The 18,086-nt window shown below is 35.3% G+C and overlaps 2 protein-coding genes across 4 annotated transcripts in view; one reads left to right on the top strand and one right to left on the bottom strand.

Moving 5' to 3' along the window:
• The window catches only part of LOC135793913 (tyrosine-protein kinase Src64B-like), a 49,333-nt gene extending 33,320 nt beyond the window's left edge, over positions 1–16,013 (top strand). For 2 of the 3 annotated variants that reach the window (XM_065305039.1, XM_065305038.1), the window contains 4 exons: positions 10,466–10,611; positions 12,813–13,122; positions 13,183–13,436; positions 13,550–16,013. In XM_065305039.1, coding sequence (XP_065161111.1) covers positions 10,527–10,611; positions 12,813–13,122; positions 13,183–13,436; positions 13,550–14,538 — 1,638 coding nt within the window. In that variant the 5' untranslated portion in view covers positions 10,466–10,526 and the 3' untranslated portion in view covers positions 14,539–16,013. Of the gene's footprint in view, positions 1–10,465; positions 10,612–12,578; positions 12,695–12,812; positions 13,123–13,182; positions 13,437–13,549 lie in introns of those variants that run through there. The other variant, XM_065305041.1, reaches the window with a different exon arrangement.
• A 98-nt stretch (positions 16,014–16,111) lies between these two features.
• On the bottom strand, positions 16,112–17,530 carry Papst2 (PAPS transporter 2). The gene is made up of 5 exons (XM_065305500.1): positions 17,223–17,530; positions 16,936–17,162; positions 16,633–16,859; positions 16,386–16,567; positions 16,112–16,322 (listed from the first exon to the last, which is right to left on the bottom strand). The coding sequence occupies exons 1-5, from the start codon at positions 17,528–17,530 to the stop codon at positions 16,154–16,156; spliced, it is 1,113 nt and encodes a 370-aa protein (XP_065161572.1). The 3' UTR covers positions 16,112–16,153.
• Positions 17,531–18,086: the final 556 nt, after the last annotated feature.

Raw genomic sequence — 18,086 nt, 5'->3', positions numbered from 1 at the left:
AATATTAAATGTATACAGTCATACACTGTGTTTTTATAATGTGATTTACTGTGTTGTAAAAAATTATGAAAAAACGAACGAAAAAGTGTAAAAAATTAGTTTTTTCACATTCAATGCGATTTAAGTGGATTTTGAGGTTATTTTCCTGTTTGGCAACATTTATAAGTTGGTTTTTGCTCACTAGTTATTATTAACATTAATAAACGTTGAGTTGTTTTTCAGTAATGTAAATAATCTGATTTTTGGTATAAAGTGTGTAAAATCGCGTTTTTGACACTTGAAAATAGGGAAAATATTCTAATTACGTAAATTTACGCAATACTAATAAATATTTTGATTTTTATATGTCGAAATACTTCAATCTTCAATAGAAAAGTGCTACTTTTTCAAAATCTTCGAAATTAGTGTCTTAAGTTCGAAAAAATTACTTTTTGACACTTTTTAAACTTTTTCTTTGATTTTGTGCCTATTGACGTAATACAATGATTGTTATCAGTTTTTTTTTATTGGAAACCGTCAGAAAATTCAATTTTGCGCACTTGTGCATAAAACTATCACTTTACACATTCAAATATTTCCTATTACAATTTCCACACTAACCAAAAAATGTCAGAATAGAACATTGTTCTAATTATCAAAATATTGCTCAAATGATTCAACATTCTGGAACATAATGTATAAAATTCCAAGTAACTTCACATTAAAAACGCAAACCAAACCTGCTTAGCGTTCGACAATCGCCACACTGGATTCTAAAACTAAAGCAAAGACAAGTGCACCACACTAATATATAAAAGTATTGCGCGGACAACTCATTAGTCATTGTTCGCTCGGCATTTGTCTTTTAAAGCGGCTCGAATTGTGTTTCTGATCGTGCGCCAATTTGCTTCAGTTCCCTGTTAGTGCTGCTCGAATAAATTAGTGATTTGGTGCGTGAATTAAACAGTTCCTAAACGTTGCATATATTAGAAATGGCTACAACATGTAAATATAACGTAAATATAAATAATATAAATGTAACACGATAAAATAATTCATAACACACATATCGGAGCGAAGGTTAAAATTAAATTATGCCATAATTTGAACATATATGTGTGTAGATTAATTGTGCAATAGTTGAAGTTGAAGTATCAGCGAGCGTATGTGGTAAATCTGTGAGTAGATATTTTTATCTTGTTGGATTTATTTTTAAGCGTTGGTTTTGTAAATTTAGATCATTTATGCGGGACCTTTGCCATTATAAAAAACGTTTGTTTATGTGTTATTTATGTTTTCGAACAGAACGTGTCAAAGAGTAGACATGTTGCTGCAGGCAACCAACTTTACACTTAATTCTTATTTATGTATTTGTTTGGGAAATCATTAATTAATACGCAAAATTAATAAATAGAACAAAAAATACATTTTAGTATCATCCTGCTTTAAATTATGTACTCGTACCAAGAACGGTGATTTATACTCCAAGTCAATTTTAATCTCCTATTTAACACCTTTAAAGTTTTATTTTTGCTTTAAAAGGTAGACTATGTTCTATTCCATAGTCCCATCTATCTCTATACCAAATTTCATCCAAATTGGTGGCGTCGTTTAGGTGTGAAACGAGAACAAACAGACAATTTTTTCCTTTTTAATGATTTTAGTCAAAAATCATATCTACTTGCAAATAACCATTTTTCTTCTCTACTTTTGCCTTTTGCCTATAGCAAACAAAATAGAAACCCAGATATAAAATTTTCCTAGCTACTCCTATAAGGATATATTCCGGTACGCATATTATAATCAGTAATGAGCCTCGTCGGCGATTGTCTCGATTGTGATTAGTAAATTAGCCGTCGGCACCAGAAACACAAGGAGCGTGTGCGTACATGCCAATACGACGCGAATTAGAAAGTGTGCGAATTGGTAACAACCGCGTGCAAAAAAATGCAACAACACTACACAAAAAGTGCGCGAGAGAGGAGTGCCTGAACAAAAAAAGTTCATTTACTGCGAAAGCATGATGCTCAACGCACATATTCTTAGCTATATAGTCAACTTAACAGCATTAGTTATGGTGTTCTTTTTTTGTGAGCCAGCATTTGTGGTGGCATATATAGCATTGTTGTGGGATTTATGCGAATGAGGATGAATATTCATATTTAGTATTCATGTGATGCAGCTGCAGTAACTCATAAATGCATCTGCATCAGCGTAGATGTTGTAAAGAGAGTTGGGCTTATTCTAACTGCAAAAGTAGAAAACTGAGCATGCTTTTATATGAATACAGAATTATATTAGTATTTTATTATTGTCGTTGGAAAAAAATTTAAAAATCAAAGAAAAATTAATGTGAAATCAATTAAAAAAAAATTAACCTAAAATAACGAGATGTCAAATATTTTGAGGTTATCGTTTTATTTAGTAAGCTTCACAAGGTTATTTTAGCGCACTAGTGCATAATTCGGTCATAAATAAACATAGAAAAAGTTGCAATGCTTTTAGAAACATAAATAATTTGATATTTTACATCAAAATATGTAAAATCGTGTTTTTAACACTTGAAAATAAAGCAATTCACTCAATTTTGTGATTCATGAACACAAATAATTATTTTACTCGTTAAATAATTAATATATTGCTAAATATAACAAAAATTATTCTGAAAATAAAGGAAATATGTTCAAAATCATAGAAATTCGTATGTTAAATATGAAAAATTATACTTTTAAGCACAATATGCTTCATATTTTCTGCTGTTTTTGATGGCAACTAAAAAATAAAACAAAAACTTTTATTCTCCTGCAGCGGAAATTTTTATAAATAGTTGCAGCAAGTCTAAAATCCAATTTGCAACAATTTGTAACCTAAAATAATTGAACATAAAATATTCACTCACATCTCCGCACTGATTGTATCTTCCCGGATCTTGTTCTTGCTACCGTGCTCAAAATTATGACAGTTTGCATGTTTAGTGATTCCCTGCTCTCGTAACATTGTTAGCAAGTGGAAACGATAATGCCCGCCGGTGCAGACAATGAATGAAGTCTGCTCTCTGCTCGTCTCGTTACAAGTTACAACTAGAACAAAAACCCACTGGCAGGCACTCTAACCGAAAAGATGCTAATCGAGGAAGGAGCATTTAATTGCTTCGTTGCCACTGGGCCAACGCCAGTCTGTCGAGTGCAATATAACCGAAGAATAACTATACTACGACTTTTTTCTTCTTCATCGTGTGCTTATCTCAACTAGTTAAGCTAGGAACTACACAGAACCGCAGGTTTCGACATTAAATGAGAATCCTACGATTTCACTACCGTAAGAGACTGTCGTAAATAATAAATCAGCAAAGGTTTACAAGGTATCAGTTGTGTTTTAATGTCCGTCGTTGTCCAGCGCAATATTTCAAGAGGTCATAAATTACGCGCATAAATATTAGTCGCGAGTTAGTGGCAGTTAGTTATTAAAACGATGGGCGATGGCTTGTTAGCTGCTGGAACCTGAAATTAAATCACAATTAAACAATTGCTGGTGTTGCAAGTGCGCAAGAAGCAACAACAGTTAGGTTTCACGTTGCACAAATGTAATTGTTTGCAATATTTTAATGTCTGCGGTTTAATTTCATGTTTATTGGTAATGTTTGTTTTTTTAAATTCTTCGTTTGGTCGAATGGAAAACTATGCTTTCTAATGAGCAATTAATAATAATTGTTACCGGTAAATAGAAACAAATTAGAGGAAAACGTTATTAGTGTTGTTATGTGTTCGTCGAAACGTAAAGTGTAAACACATTAATATTTTTTAATGTGAATAATTTGCTATTGGTTTAGAAGCCGTCGTCATATACTATTGATTTATTTGTAGTAAAATTACTAAATGTTGATTTTTACAATAATATAATTACAAACTTAGCATCTTCTTATACATACGTGTTGTCTTAAATAAGTTCGATTTTGTTTTTAATATTTAATTTTTTTTTAAGAAATCTACGAAATAAACGATGTTTTAATCTAATTTTAAAATTTATTTAATTTTAAATTGCGAATCTAAACGATTTTGAATTTGATCTTAACATACATCAAAATTTTCGTTAATATTGGTTCAAATATTTAGATAAAATACGTTAATATACCCATGAACAGTTTTTTATTTGTTTGTTACGTTTTATCGCAAAAACCACTTCATTAATTTTGATAAATTTTTGTATGGAGATATTTTTAACCAAGGAAAAGCAAATAGACTACTTTTCATCCCAAAAATTTTAATGTTACTAATTAAAATAAGGGTTTAAAGTGAATATGGACGTTTAATCCCTTTTATACTCATTTTATGTAAATTTCTCGTTGTTTAAATTATTATTTAGAATCTTATTGACGGTTTTAACAAATACTAAATTCAAGAACCATTTACATTTTATTTGCATCCATATAACGAACAAATAAAATCGTGATATTGACGCATAACACCGATATGAATAATGTTCAACAATAAAAATAACGTAAAACTTGATAACAAAGCGTGAATGAAGCCTCAACGTGGCTCAACCAGACTGTGCACAATGCATATTCATAATAATCATTAATAACCATTTTAAATCGCATAAATAACGAGCAATTTTATTGCACTGTCGAGTTTTCCGGCTCTGTTTCTCGTGATTTACTGATACAGCTTTCAAAACGGCTTTATTTGCTCATGTAGCACGCATTCAGAAATATGATCTTCTTATTAAATGCAAAGCATTTTACTATTCATTTACTATCCATGCGAAACTATCGCATCACGATTTAATCCGCAAGCGGAATGCAAGAGTAAAACAATCATAAATTTATTAAAACCCGATTTAGATAAAAGCAAGAACTGCAAAAAAAACGGAGAAAAAAAGAGAAAAAAGCTTTGTATTAATGATAAATCCAACGCCTAGGACTTTATTACTCTCTAGAGTCACAGATATATTTATTAGAGCGTCCTAAGGCCACAAATCTAGTGTCGAAAGTGAAACCCTAAAGGATTTAGGTTTTATTGCTTTGTTTTTATCAATTTTTCATCGAAAAAATCGATTTTTCTCTAAAATAATTCATTTTTAAAGAATATATTACGCTTATCATTTGCATCTTGATATTTTTTTAATGAATATTATATTCTCACACACGTGCGCATATTAAAAATAATAAAACTTCCTCGTTCGACTTTCTTGCGCATTACAAGATCCTAATCGCGCTCGCATATTGCGTTATAATAAGCACATAATCAATAGATAGTTGTTACCCAGGGAACAGGTGAGTTTAAGCGCGGATGTGATGCGCTGTGCGCAGATGCATCTTGTTATAATTTTATGGTCGGTAATCATACGACTGGGACGTTTATTGAGCCGCGCTTCTTTCATGCATTCTGCGTAAAACTGCACGTCGCCGATTAGAAAACCCACTGATGATCAAACGAGAAATCTTTCACAGAGTCACACGACATGATTTCATCTTTTATTTTCTTTCATTTCGCGCAGAATATATGTATATGTGCAATTCAATTATGTAAATGAGGTTTTCTTTTGTGTTGACATCAAAAATCGATTTGTTTTCGAGGCTTTTGTTGGAATATTAGTGAAAAGTCGACATTCTTTTATTATTTCTTGAGTTTCAATACCATTTCTATACATTTTCATCGCTTTCAGCGATATTTTTTCGTTTCCTTTCAAGTTCCTTTATCAAATTTCGTATTCTTTTGGAACTTTTTTCTTTTTCACTGGGTGCATTCATGCTGTAAGAGTTCTTTGAAAGTTATTTGATTCTAACCTCAAAACGCGGCAAAGTTTTTCATACTCGGCATAAAAATCATATTTGCCTGGTACGTTTGTGAAATAATTTATTTATTTAAAACTTATCCCTAATCCCTTTTGCTGCCGGTTTCGTTTCCGTAACTTGCTGCTGGATGTCTCTACCGCAACCGGTTACATGCATGATATTATCCCACACACTTTTACTTCGCCGACGAACGAGTGCAAATTATGCCCGCAGATATGGCTTATTAAAATATTTATATTTATATACATTAGGCGAGTACGCGAATGTTCACTCAAGCTGTTAATGCGAGTTTTGCCAGCGCAGCGGCGAGTCGAATGCGCTTTCAGAAGCGACGACTCTTTTTCTCGCTCGGCTGCCGGAAATGATTGATCTTTATTAGACCTGAAAATCGCGCATCCTCAATCCGCCATGAAACAACCAAGTGATACTCATGCCTACCACCTCATCGTCTTGCAAAATAAAAAGAAACTAGATTTTTATATCAACGTTTTATGTTAGTATTTAAAGTTATGCAACCCAATTTACATCTTTACAGCACTTAATTGATTTTTTTCTTTATTTGAACGCCAAGCTCTAGATACCATGCTCAATGGTGGGCATTTCACAGTTTATTACGTTATTTCGCCGGCTACTTATTCAATTATTTATTCTTCTCCGTGCTTTCGTAGTTTAATGCGGAAGTGACGATGAATCGAATTTACGTCCGGAATGTGCACTCGGACGAATTTTACGCACGCGTATTGTTTGCTCAGGTGCAAACCACTAACCGTCGAACGGCACATTTTATTGCTAATTTTCTAGTTGTTATAGTAATCATAATCTCGATCATAACCTCTTTTACTTTAATAAACTACATCGGAGGAAAATTTTATCATCGTTTCATAACACGAATATTTTTCTCAACTATTTTAAACTCGTTAAACTTTATTACTCATAACTAACTTGTCACTCAGTCAATACAAGTTATCACGTGAAATTGTTCTCTTGGGAAACCCTTATCTTCATCGCAACTAAATGAATAATAATGGCACAATAGACCAGTCTTATGTTATTCAGAGCAATGAAATCGAAGTTGAGAGACTAAACTGGGTGTCAAGCTGTTGGAAATTGGAGTAGTTGTTCGTTGATATCTGCGATTTTATCAGTGATTATTTGGCGTACATGTAAATTGAATCAAGTGTGTTTATGCAGCGGGAAGCAATGCAAAGCGTGGCGAACCGATTTCGGTTTTATTAATGCGATTGTTCACGTGTGTGCAATGCGTTTATATGTTATTTCGCGTGGGCATATTTTAATGGCTTTTTCATTTCGTATGGCATGGAGATAGTGATTGTCACGGTGCAATAAAGCTTTGGAATTTTAGATTATAAAGTGTGAATTTTACGAGTCTCATTTCGTATTTTAGGCTAATGTTTAGTTTTGGATGCAACATTTGCTTTGTCTTTTGTCATATTCATAAAATTACATATTTTATTGCGTGTTTTAATGCTGTTATCTTTAATTATACATTAGTTACATTTCAGGTCTGTAAACGTTGTGTTTTATGTTTGAAATGACAATTTTTTAGTTAAGATAACCACAAAATTATCAACTTGCAAAATATTTTACTTATTCTGAGTATTATTATATTTTTTGTATGTTTGTGACGATTTCCTGCCAAAACTATTGGAGGAATTTTGATAAATTTTGGTAGAGATATATTTTAGGCCATGGAAAAGCAAATATGCTAGTTTTTATCACAAAAAATAACTAGAAGGGTGTGAAATAAGAGTTGAAAGTTAAAATTCAAATTTTATAGCTTCAAAAATAAAATAAAGAATTTTATTGACCAATTTGCTTTATAACCGATTCAAGAAACAAGAAAATAATTAATTAAGCTTTTTTTTTATTAAAATTTACACCCACAATAAAATAAATTAACTCCCCATAATGAACAATTAGTATTGTTGTGATTTTATCATCATTTACTTTCTTGATTGTGCACTTTTCTGTGATTTGTTGCATTTCACAATAGCCATACAGTTATGCGCATTATTCAACTTCATTGAAGTCTTGTCATTGTGTGCACATTCTGCGCGGCCTTAACAAGAAACACGCCAATTAATCAGAGACATTACTCGCTAATGCCGACAATTAGCGAAGTTATGAAGAGTCTGAAGAGAAGAGCACCGCAATGTTACACACCACGCATTGCTGCATGCCGGCGCTTTTACTTATCGACGCGGATTACGGTTAATCACAAACTAATCACAATGACCGCGCGGAGAACTCTGTTTGAAAACATTCAGCGTGTTATTGAAAATGGGAATAAAATAGGATTAGTAAATTAAAAAGCAATTCTCATGCTCGTTTTGTCCGAATTGCAATCAACCGGGTACGCCGATGGAAACCGGCGATGATTTGTTGATAGAACGATGAATATTTGTTCGCTGGTGGTTAGAAACAGTTAGGAAGATGCATACGCGACTCTGGCTGCGGCGTGCGATGCCTTTTAAGTTGAATTTGTCGGCGAATTTCAAGCGACGCGCAAAGAGATTTGCAATCGGAATGTTGGCCATCAAAGATTTATCATGATTACTGCCACGTTGCCATAATCCGCAGATATCTTTGCTATTCGAATGCTTCGCGTACTTAAATGTATTAATTTGTAGGAAAACACGAAAATTCATTCTCAGATTTGAGATTCTGGTGCTTGAATTCTATTACTAGAGAATGGAGGAAAAATATCGAAATGTCAAGTAGAAAGACCGCTAACGCAAAAAACGATGCTTAATTGCACGCTGGCGTAGCTAACAGTATTTTCTCGGACCTCGGTCAACCAGTTCGACGAGATATTATTACCATTATAACACATAACTTGACACTCACCCAGCACGACGTCGACATGCGTATTTGAAGGATTGAAATAGATTTAGATTGGAGGCAGTCGCTTGTTTATAAATATCGACAAACCGATTTATGACGGAACCTGGCACTGGAACAAATTCCCAACGCACAAAGTCATTAGAATGTGTTTAGTAGGTGTAGAAATTCTCATAGTTGCCAAATATATAAATTAAATTCATTGATTCAACATGAATGTCAATTTTTTGTATTTTTGGTTGCCTATCGTGCAAAATATAACCGAATTTTCTAAAATTATGTGACTGATTCAACATGGATGACAATTTTTTGTATTTTGGGTTGCCTATAGTACAAAATCGGAACAAAATTTTCTATTTCAAAATTAATTGAATTTTAACCGATTCGCAAGCGCGAAATCAATTGCCGATCAACATATTGCGCTTTAATGCGAGTTTGGCACATCGATTAAGCTCGCCGTGGAAAATCTAAAGCAATCAATTTCGCGCTATCAGCGCCAATAGAGTAAAGCTAACTGCAGCGCGATTGCAAAGCGCAGCGAAAGCAAATTTGCTCACTCCCTGCGCGCTGCTCTCCCAGTTAAACTTAAGCACCGCACGGGAAATTGCAAATTACGTTTCTTTTTTGCTCTCTTGACAGCCTCAGCATGCATGCATTCATGTATGTGGTATACTGGCGCGGCGAGGAAGCCGCTGAAATCTGTAACTCATCAATTTACTGAGCAATTTATTAGAAACGCAAAAAGTCACCTAAGAAAACTTAGAAATCTGTTTAACCATGCATCAGAAGAAGTTTAGATGATGATTTTTACTGTGTATAACCTCACATAACCTCATTTTTACAAGTTGACATATTTCCATCTGTCAATTTTGTGTCATTGACTGACATAACCCAACTTTAAACAATTTTAAGGTTAAAATTGCCTCAATGTCTAAAATATCGCTTGTATTTGATACACTAACAGTAATAGTACGAATTGATTAGATTGAACTTGATACAAATTCATTGACTATTGACTTACATACACATATATAGCCCTAGACGTATTTATAGTGCAGCAGACGGTGAGCGTGTTCGCGATCGAATTGCGGAGTCGAATGTGCGCTGTTTGTTTGTAACAACTCAGCGTCATCGTTTAATGGTTTCAAGTACGCGTATGCGTTACATGCATCATCGCGGATCGTTTGATGCGCGTTTGCGGCGCCTCCGTTGAATATAATTATGACAGACTTCAAGAATACTGAAACCGCGCATGGTTCAACGAGCAAATGTTAATTACGGTCAAGCTCGCGTGGTAAATTCATCTTGACCTGAAATTATTTTATTTTATTAAACATATTGGTGAATTTAAAATTATAGAAACCTGTAATCTATTGTATATTAGTTTTTACTCGTCACTTCGTAATTTTTGTAAAAAAAAGTAAAAATTAATTACTTAAGACTTAAAGCGTGTCGATTGCATCAGTAAGTTGAGTAATTTTATTTTAATTAAATGAGAAAAATGCACTTTAGCGCCATCTATGATTCAATTATTTAACTAAAACCATGATTAAATCCCTATGATTCATTCCTTATTTAACACGTTTAAAATCATAATTTTCGATATTTTATTAATTATTATCCTATTTGGGGCGGATATGAATCCAAAAAATCATAGATGATCAAAATCTGTCCAGCGGTTCTTGAGTTATAAGCGATGTAACTAACACACTATGCTTTATACGTGTAGATTGTATATTGTGAGAGTATGTTGTTGTAATATTTATTATAGGATCTCGAATGTACCGTTTTAATACTATACTAACTCTTCTCTTGTGGGTGTTGCAGATGAACCTCCTGGTGCACCTTTACTGACCTAGACAGCGAGCAGCACATCGACGCCGACGTCATGGGTAATTGCTTGTGCTGCGCCCAGAAGCGGCCGCGGCATCGACAGCAGCAAACGTTCATCGGACTCAATCCGGGCCTCGAAGGTAAACCACAAATCAACACACACGGATTTTTAAGAGTTTTCTTTTCTTCGCCTCTAATAGATTATCCACAGTTAGCCAAGCTCTAATCTCGTACATAACGTTTTTATGACGTTTATTATTACTACACTCAACTCTTATCATGATTTTTAATTAAATTAAACGTTAGAACATCTCAATTTAGTTAATTAGTGTTTTTTTTTTGTTATTAAACAATGCTTCGTGGTATAATTAATAACGCAATGACCAAAACAGACATTTTTTTAGTGTTTTTGTACTGAGACAATGTTTTAAGTCGTTTTCGGTTGGAATTGTACGCGTCAGCGGCAGACGAGAATTTTTAACGAAGTAGTGTGTGAAATTATAAAACTTCGCTGGTGCACGTGAATGATTAATGATCATTAAGAGCGTGCACGCGTAGAGTTTTGTCGCCGGTGTCTCAATCTCAATCAGGCCGGGGAGCAAGCATTCGGTTTTTGTCTAATGGCGGCGTTAATGGAAGGAACGTTTTATGCATCGTCGGCATGGATGGATTACACACAGTCTGCTTGCTTCGCGACACGATTGTGAGAAGATTTTGGCCTTTTGTGAATTTAAAAAATAAATTTTAATTTCTTAGAACCAACCTCAAAACATAGGCAACCAGATATACATCTTTGTATATTTACTGCAATATTTATTTGTAATCTAATTTGAAATTGTCAAGAACTGTTGATGCCAAAAAAATGATTAATGATCGCTGCACTCTTTTTCCGTGCTTCCTCTGGGACTTTTTGCGCTTTCACGGCTTACGCTTTCGAGGAACTTGTCGATAGAACGGCGCCGCGTTTGTTAAATTGACTGATGAAGATGTCTGTAAAGTTTTTAATTGTCACGACGCGGGCAAGACGCTGTGCGTTCAGTGTATCGCGTAGATAATGGGTTTATTCTTTGCTGTGCACTTGTCGTGGCTTAGTTTCCGGGAAAAGATTAAACGCGCAAGTATAAAAAAATAAACTCTCAGGAAGTCACTAAGTAAACAATTTATCCAAGTTTTTTTTATAGGTTACAAAACGACTTGGTTATTTTTCAATACTGTTATTTGTGTATTTATGCCATTTTATTGATCATGGTTTGCTAATTATTTCTCAACTCGTAATGAGTTTGAGTAATAATCAAATTAATCGTCAGTGCAGGCATGCGTGCGTGGCGGCATCGCATGGCGACGCCCAATATTGCACTAATCAGCAATAATTAAACGAACGCTAAGTTATGACTTCCTTTGTAGGCAAATATCTGCAGTGCATTAGACCGTGACGACATAAACAAAAGTATTCATCAATATTTTATTCAAGTTCGCCAGAATTCTGCTTTTAATTGTAACTTAACCTTAAAGGATTAAAAAATGATTCGTTACTTTTATCCGAGTGTAATGCGTGTCGAGTGGTTGAGAGCTTAATTCGAAGTTCTTGTACTTGCGCTTGAACGAGCGGAAATTGAGGTTTCTCGATGGAATGCGAGACGCGAAACGCTCCTAATGCCTCAAACGACGCACGCACACGAATCGCACGATAAGAGAGCCGTTCATGACCGAACGTCTGCGATTCTCTTATATTCGTGTACTCCAGATAACACTAATGTATTCACAACGCTGAACTTCTTAAAAACACTACAAAGCAAAATCATTTTTAAGCGTATAATTATTTACTACGAAAATATAACATTTATGTAATAATTAGTCTTTATTTGCTTTTGTTTTAAACTTGACCTTAATTGTTAATTTTCTCCGCTTCTTTTGCGCATTCTCGTGTGTAGAGTAAAGCTGTGCGGTAATAGTAATCAACGCAAACGAATTAACGCGCATTAATTATGCAAATATGCGCGAGCATTAACACAATACCGTCTTAATGCGATTAGGACTTTCAAATTTGGCCGGCAGCGAACGCTAGTTTCCGTGAAACAAACTTACTTGAGTCAATTCCACTTGATTACAACGACTTCAAGTTATACCGAGTTAATGAACAGCGCTGGCACTAAACCGAAATTAATTTTAAGAAGACTACTTTTCACTACTACCACCTGTGATAAGGGTAGTCTACATAATCAAGTATATAACCAAGAAAACTTAATTTTGCATTATTCATGCGATAATGTGATTTGTATGGAAGTGTTTGTGTAGTTGGCAGTTGGCAGGTTACTCAAGTGTGATTCTTGTGTGTTTGCAGGCAAATTGAATAATATATTGGAGCAGAATCCACGCTACACGCCCGATCCGCAGCGCAGTCATGCAGACATCATTCGGACGAAGCACACGCCGACGCGCAACAATCAAATCTCCAAGACGCGCATCGTCGTCGCCGTCTACGACTACAAGGAGCGCGATGTGAGCGACGTCTCCTTCAAGAAAGGCGACCGCATGGAAGTGATCGACGACTCTGACGGCGACTGGCTGAACGTCATTCACTTAACCACTGGCGAGCAAGGATTTATTCCTGGTAATTTTGTTGCTCCTGAATTGAGCGTCGAGAGCGAAGAGTAAGTGAATGCATTTCGATTGCGTTTATTTGTGTATTAAATGTTGATTTATTGTTTTAGTTGGTTCTTTGAGAATGTATCGCGTAAAGAAGCAGATAAGCTGCTGTTGGCCGAGGAAAACGCAAGGGGAACCTTCCTCGTACGTCCATCCGAGCATAATCCACACGGTTATTCACTATCCGTGAAGGACTGGGAGGAGATGCGCGGCTATCACGTCAAGCACTATAAAATCAAGCCGTTGGATAACGGCGGCTTCTACATTTCGACGAACAAGACATTCCTCACCCTCTCCGAGTTGGTGCAAGCATATTCACGTAAGTCCTCCGCCCTTTCTCTCCCTGCGATCAGATTCGCATCCACTTATCGTATACTTGCTATGCATAGCTTTGAGGCTTTTGCATTCTCACGTTCGTTCGTATTTTTGCAGGCAATGCATTCGGATTGTGTCACGTTCTCTCGAAGCCGTGCCCCAAACCACAGCCGCAGATGTGGGACCTTGGCCCGGCGTTCCGCGACGACTGGGAGATTCCTCGCGATGAGATCAAGTTGATCAAACGTTTGGGCAGGGGCAACTTCGGTGAGGTTTACTACGGCAAGTGGCGTGACTCGATTGAAGTAGCTGTGAAGACGCTGCGGGAAGGCACCATGTCCACAGCGGCGTTCTTACAAGAAGCTGCGATTATGAAGAAGTTCCGGCATAAGCGACTAGTTGCTCTTTATGCTGTCTGCAGTAAGGAGGAGCCGATTTACATCGTGCAGGAATACATGTCGAAAGGCAGTTTGTTGGACTTTTTGCGAAAGGACGAAGGTAAAACCTTGGATTTCGAAGATTTGATTTATGTCGCCTTCCAAGTTGCCTCCGGCATGGAATACTTAGAGACGAAACAATTAATTCATCGAGATCTCGCCGCGCGTAATGTATTGATCGGTGAGAACAACATCGCGAAGATCTGCGACTTTGGACTTGCGCGCGTTATCGAAGATAATGAATACTGCCCCAAGCAAGGATCTCGCTTCCCTGTCAAGTGGACGGCGCCTGAAGCGATTGTCTACGGCCGGTTTTCGATCAAATCCGACGTCTGGTCGTACGGTATTCTACTGATGGAGTTGTTCACGTTCGGACAAGTGCCGTATCCGGGCATGCATGGACGTGAAGTCATCGAACAAGTTGAGAAGGGCTATCGCATGCCCAAACCCACCTCGCATTACCTGCCTGATGATATCTACAAGATAATGCTGAGCTGTTGGGACAACAAGCCGGAGAATCGGCCCACATTCGAATTCCTCACGCACTACTTTGAAGGATTCAACGTGACATCCGAGATTCCCTACAGGAGGTCCCTGATTAAAACCATCCCGCGTAAGCTGGGGTATGAAACGAAGACGATACAGAAACACGAAACGGAATATTTTTAACAGGGTTTTAAATGAACATGATGAACATCTTCTATCTTTTTATTATTCTTATTAGTAAACACACGATTTTAATGCCAAATGAGGAAACACGAGGCGCAAAAATAGTACAAGTCGAAGCCAGTCCTGTGTATTTGTGTTTTTTTTAGCGAATCGGTACTTAAGTGGTGCAGGGGGCGAGAGCGCGTCGCCCATGACACTAAACTCGAAACCAAAACGTACAAGTCATGTGAAAAACGTTCATTATCATTATTCATTACGTCATTTGATGGGTTTTAGAGATTTATAGATTTGCACAGCTGCTTTTCGACGTGTTTTTTTATACGATAGCTATATTATACAAACAGAAATCTTTACAACTTTTCGACGACTTTTTCTAATGGCACAACTGGAAGCAAATGAAGAACAAGCAGAGAATCGCTGAGAATTCACTTAAACCTTAATGAATATTGTGTAAAGATAGTTGGGATGCGCGAAACAGGAACTTTGTATATTGTATGTGATGTGAACTATGATTATTATAGTTTAATCTTAACACTGTATATTTAGCGATGCTTTTTGTTTTCCGAAGAGAAAACGAATATAGCATTCATGTTTACATTGCGGACGCGACACGAAATTGACTTAATCAATTAGCAACTTCGAAACGTTTATAAAGCTGTTTAGTTGATTCGGTTACTTGAATGAGTTAGCAAATGATGATGTGAATTAGCAGTGCAATAATCAAATGATTTCTTCGATTTGGAATCCGAGAATAATTCGCACATTGGTGAAATACTTTGGCATAATCTGTATTTACTGATAACGTTGTAGTCATACATTAGCATAACTTGAATCACAATCAAACTGCAAAAAGGAAACAGAAACTTTTGATTGTGTTTCAAGTTGCCTACCTTCTTATTCTATTTATTACCTATATTGTCGTGTGATGCAAAACTTATAATGTGTATTTGTGATTGTGTACAACGTTACGACTGCATTTCTTTAGCGAATTCAATGCATACTCGAAGCAACAACCTGGGCGTGCATAAACGGCACAACTTGTAGCGTCCATTTTGTCATAAATCGTGAAGCAAACCGGGTAAACTTCGTCCAGAGGCAAGAAAACACGAATATTTTCAATGATTCACGCAAACAGATAAATAATACATCAACCAAATATATGTTACAATCAATTACACACAGCCACACACCGAATCACACACACACACGCAATGAACGATATGTGACACATCTAAATAGTCCTTTTATTTTGTTGACAAAATACAGGAAATTGAAGGCGTAGGAGTACAGAGTGCAGGAAAAGAGTTGTATGTTGTTGTGTATAAGAAAATGCCATAGTTTAGGATATAATATGAAATAAAACAAACATTTTATAGAACTTTCATACCCTTCTAAGTAAGATATAAAGAGATAAATACGAAAAACTTTTGTATATATAGGAAAATTTCGAAATAAAATATTGTGCTATTCTACAAGTGTAAAAAACACTGTGGGGATGACTCCTGTAATTTATTAGTTTTTATCTTTCAGCATCATAGATAACGCAATCGCAGGTATGTCAACACACAACACGCAAATTGCAGATATTTATTTCCGATAAATATGTATAATATATTTACAATTCTGTGGTAAACCTGCTAAACTGTCGCGCGGTACGCCGTCGTCTCACCAACCTCGAAAATTCATTCAACTTGCGACAGATATCTCGCCCAGCAGTTGGATGACGTTTGCTATACATATTCAAATATATTCCGGCGACAACCAGACATCCAGACGTTACATACCTAAAAAAAATGAGACACAAGTAATTAAACAGGTAGAAGTGTTTAATTTATAAAGTTACGTACTGAAATACGAATGGTTTGCTAAAGAATAAAAATGAAAATATTATCGTGACTGCTTTGCGGCATGTTGTGACTGTAACAGCGACGAATGCACCGCAAGTTCGGACTAGAGTCAACACAATCTGGATACCCAAATATCCAGTCAAAGAGAAGACAAATGCATATCCATATTTCACTAAACTATCCTAAAATTCAGTCCACATTGATATTACAGTAAGTAAAAATAAATTAATGTGATATTAGTTTATACCTCTGAAAAGAACACATATCCTTTGAATAAATCACCACTGACAAACATAAATGCAAATAAATATGCAAGTCCAATGGAGTAAGAGTATAAAACCACTTCAACATTTGTCGCACCATGTGATTTCATGGATTTTTCTTGCACATTGCCTATAATTGCATCGCAGAGCAGTGCAATTGAAATTATAATCACACCAGTCATGTTAAAATTAGGCACAACCATTGAATCAGCTAAAATATATCAAAACACAATTATATAGATGTAACTAATGTTTCCAGAAGTGTTTTTAGTTATATTAGTACAAACCTAAAGTAAATAATATCAAGCCCACACACATTAATGAAGCAGCACAAAAATCCAACACTCCATATAATTTCTTTTGAATGATTATTCCACCAATCATAACTGGAATTAATTTGCAGCATTTAAAAATCACCTGTGTTGGATAGTTAAGATAGGCAAGAGATGAATTGGAACAGCCCATTGTACCAAGGGTAAGTAATGCTAGTAATGCATAAGTTTTGATTGGAATTCTAAAAATTAACAGGTATTAATTATTATTATTTAAAATCTATAATATGCATATAACTTACTTTCTGCTTCCAACTCCTTGCAGGTACTTCTCTGTTAGTCCAAAAAGAGTGTAAAAAAAGAATTGCACTAATGTTAAATACCATCCGAAAGGTTTGAATCCATCTATGGTAAAGATTAACTCTTGCATGTAGCCATAGAGTATGAAAAATACAAATACTGCAAATGTACATATGGAGAATTGTGCTGTTTGTGAGTAGTTTGATATATCAAAACACAATATCTTTAGTTTGACTTTTTCTGTTTTTAGTTGTTTGTGAGTTGGATCCACATTGATGATATTGATTTTAACTGTTCCATTTGATGACATTGTTGTGGATTTATTAAAATATTAATACGAATTAGTTGTAAGGCATTGCCAGCACGCCCATTAGTGATAACCTAATAGGTAGATTGAAATGTTGTAAATTTACTTAAGGATTTGCTGTTTATAAACAGCTGGAGTGATTACTTGCCATGACAGTTGCTAGCTTAGCAAAATGCCAGCTAGACAAGTGCTTTTTGAAAACTCTTTGTGCAACTGCATGTTAATATTTGTGAAAAGGCATGTTTGTTCAATTTGTAATGTTTGAATGTTTGTTTTTGTGTGTAATTCTTGTAAATTCTATGCAAATTTAAAACATCAAGGTATTGTTTTAAGGTATGGTACTAAGCATACACGTTTAACAAAAACGTATTTTTTATTAAAATACTAAAAATAATAAGAGATAGTAATTATTAAATACAATTTTTGTTGTTTCTATTTTTTATTTATCAATATTGTTACATTTTATTGAAGAGACTTTTTACTTTTAGCTATAGGCAACTTCTAACACACGTTGCTATTTTATACAATGTCACTTAACTAAAATATAAATACAAATTGT

This window comes from Atheta coriaria, unplaced genomic scaffold (assembly GCF_025399875.1).
Source record: "Atheta coriaria isolate IRGN ID8LTWV9N9 unplaced genomic scaffold, Caltech_Dcor_3.1 hic_scaffold_6_pilon, whole genome shotgun sequence".
NCBI classification, from domain to species: domain Eukaryota; kingdom Metazoa; phylum Arthropoda; class Insecta; order Coleoptera; family Staphylinidae; genus Dalotia; species Dalotia coriaria.
The sequence above is the reverse complement of the archived record's forward strand: the minus strand, read 5'-3'. Positions and strand labels throughout refer to the sequence as shown.

What these genes read in the sequence shown, in the direction of transcription:
- Papst2 (XM_065305500.1), bottom strand. Translation starts at nt 17,530, where the DNA reads ATGTCATCAAATGGAACAGTTAAAATCAATATCATCAATGTGGATCCA. An exon ending in CAAGGAGTTGGAAGCAGAAA is followed by an intron (nt 17,163 to 17,222) that starts GTAAGTTATATG and finishes GTTAATTTTTAG; the next exon opens with AATTCCAATCAAAACTTATG. An exon ending in CTTGATATTATTTACTTTAG is followed by an intron (nt 16,860 to 16,935) that starts GTTTGTACTAAT and finishes GATATATTTTAG; the next exon opens with CTGATTCAATGGTTGTGCCT.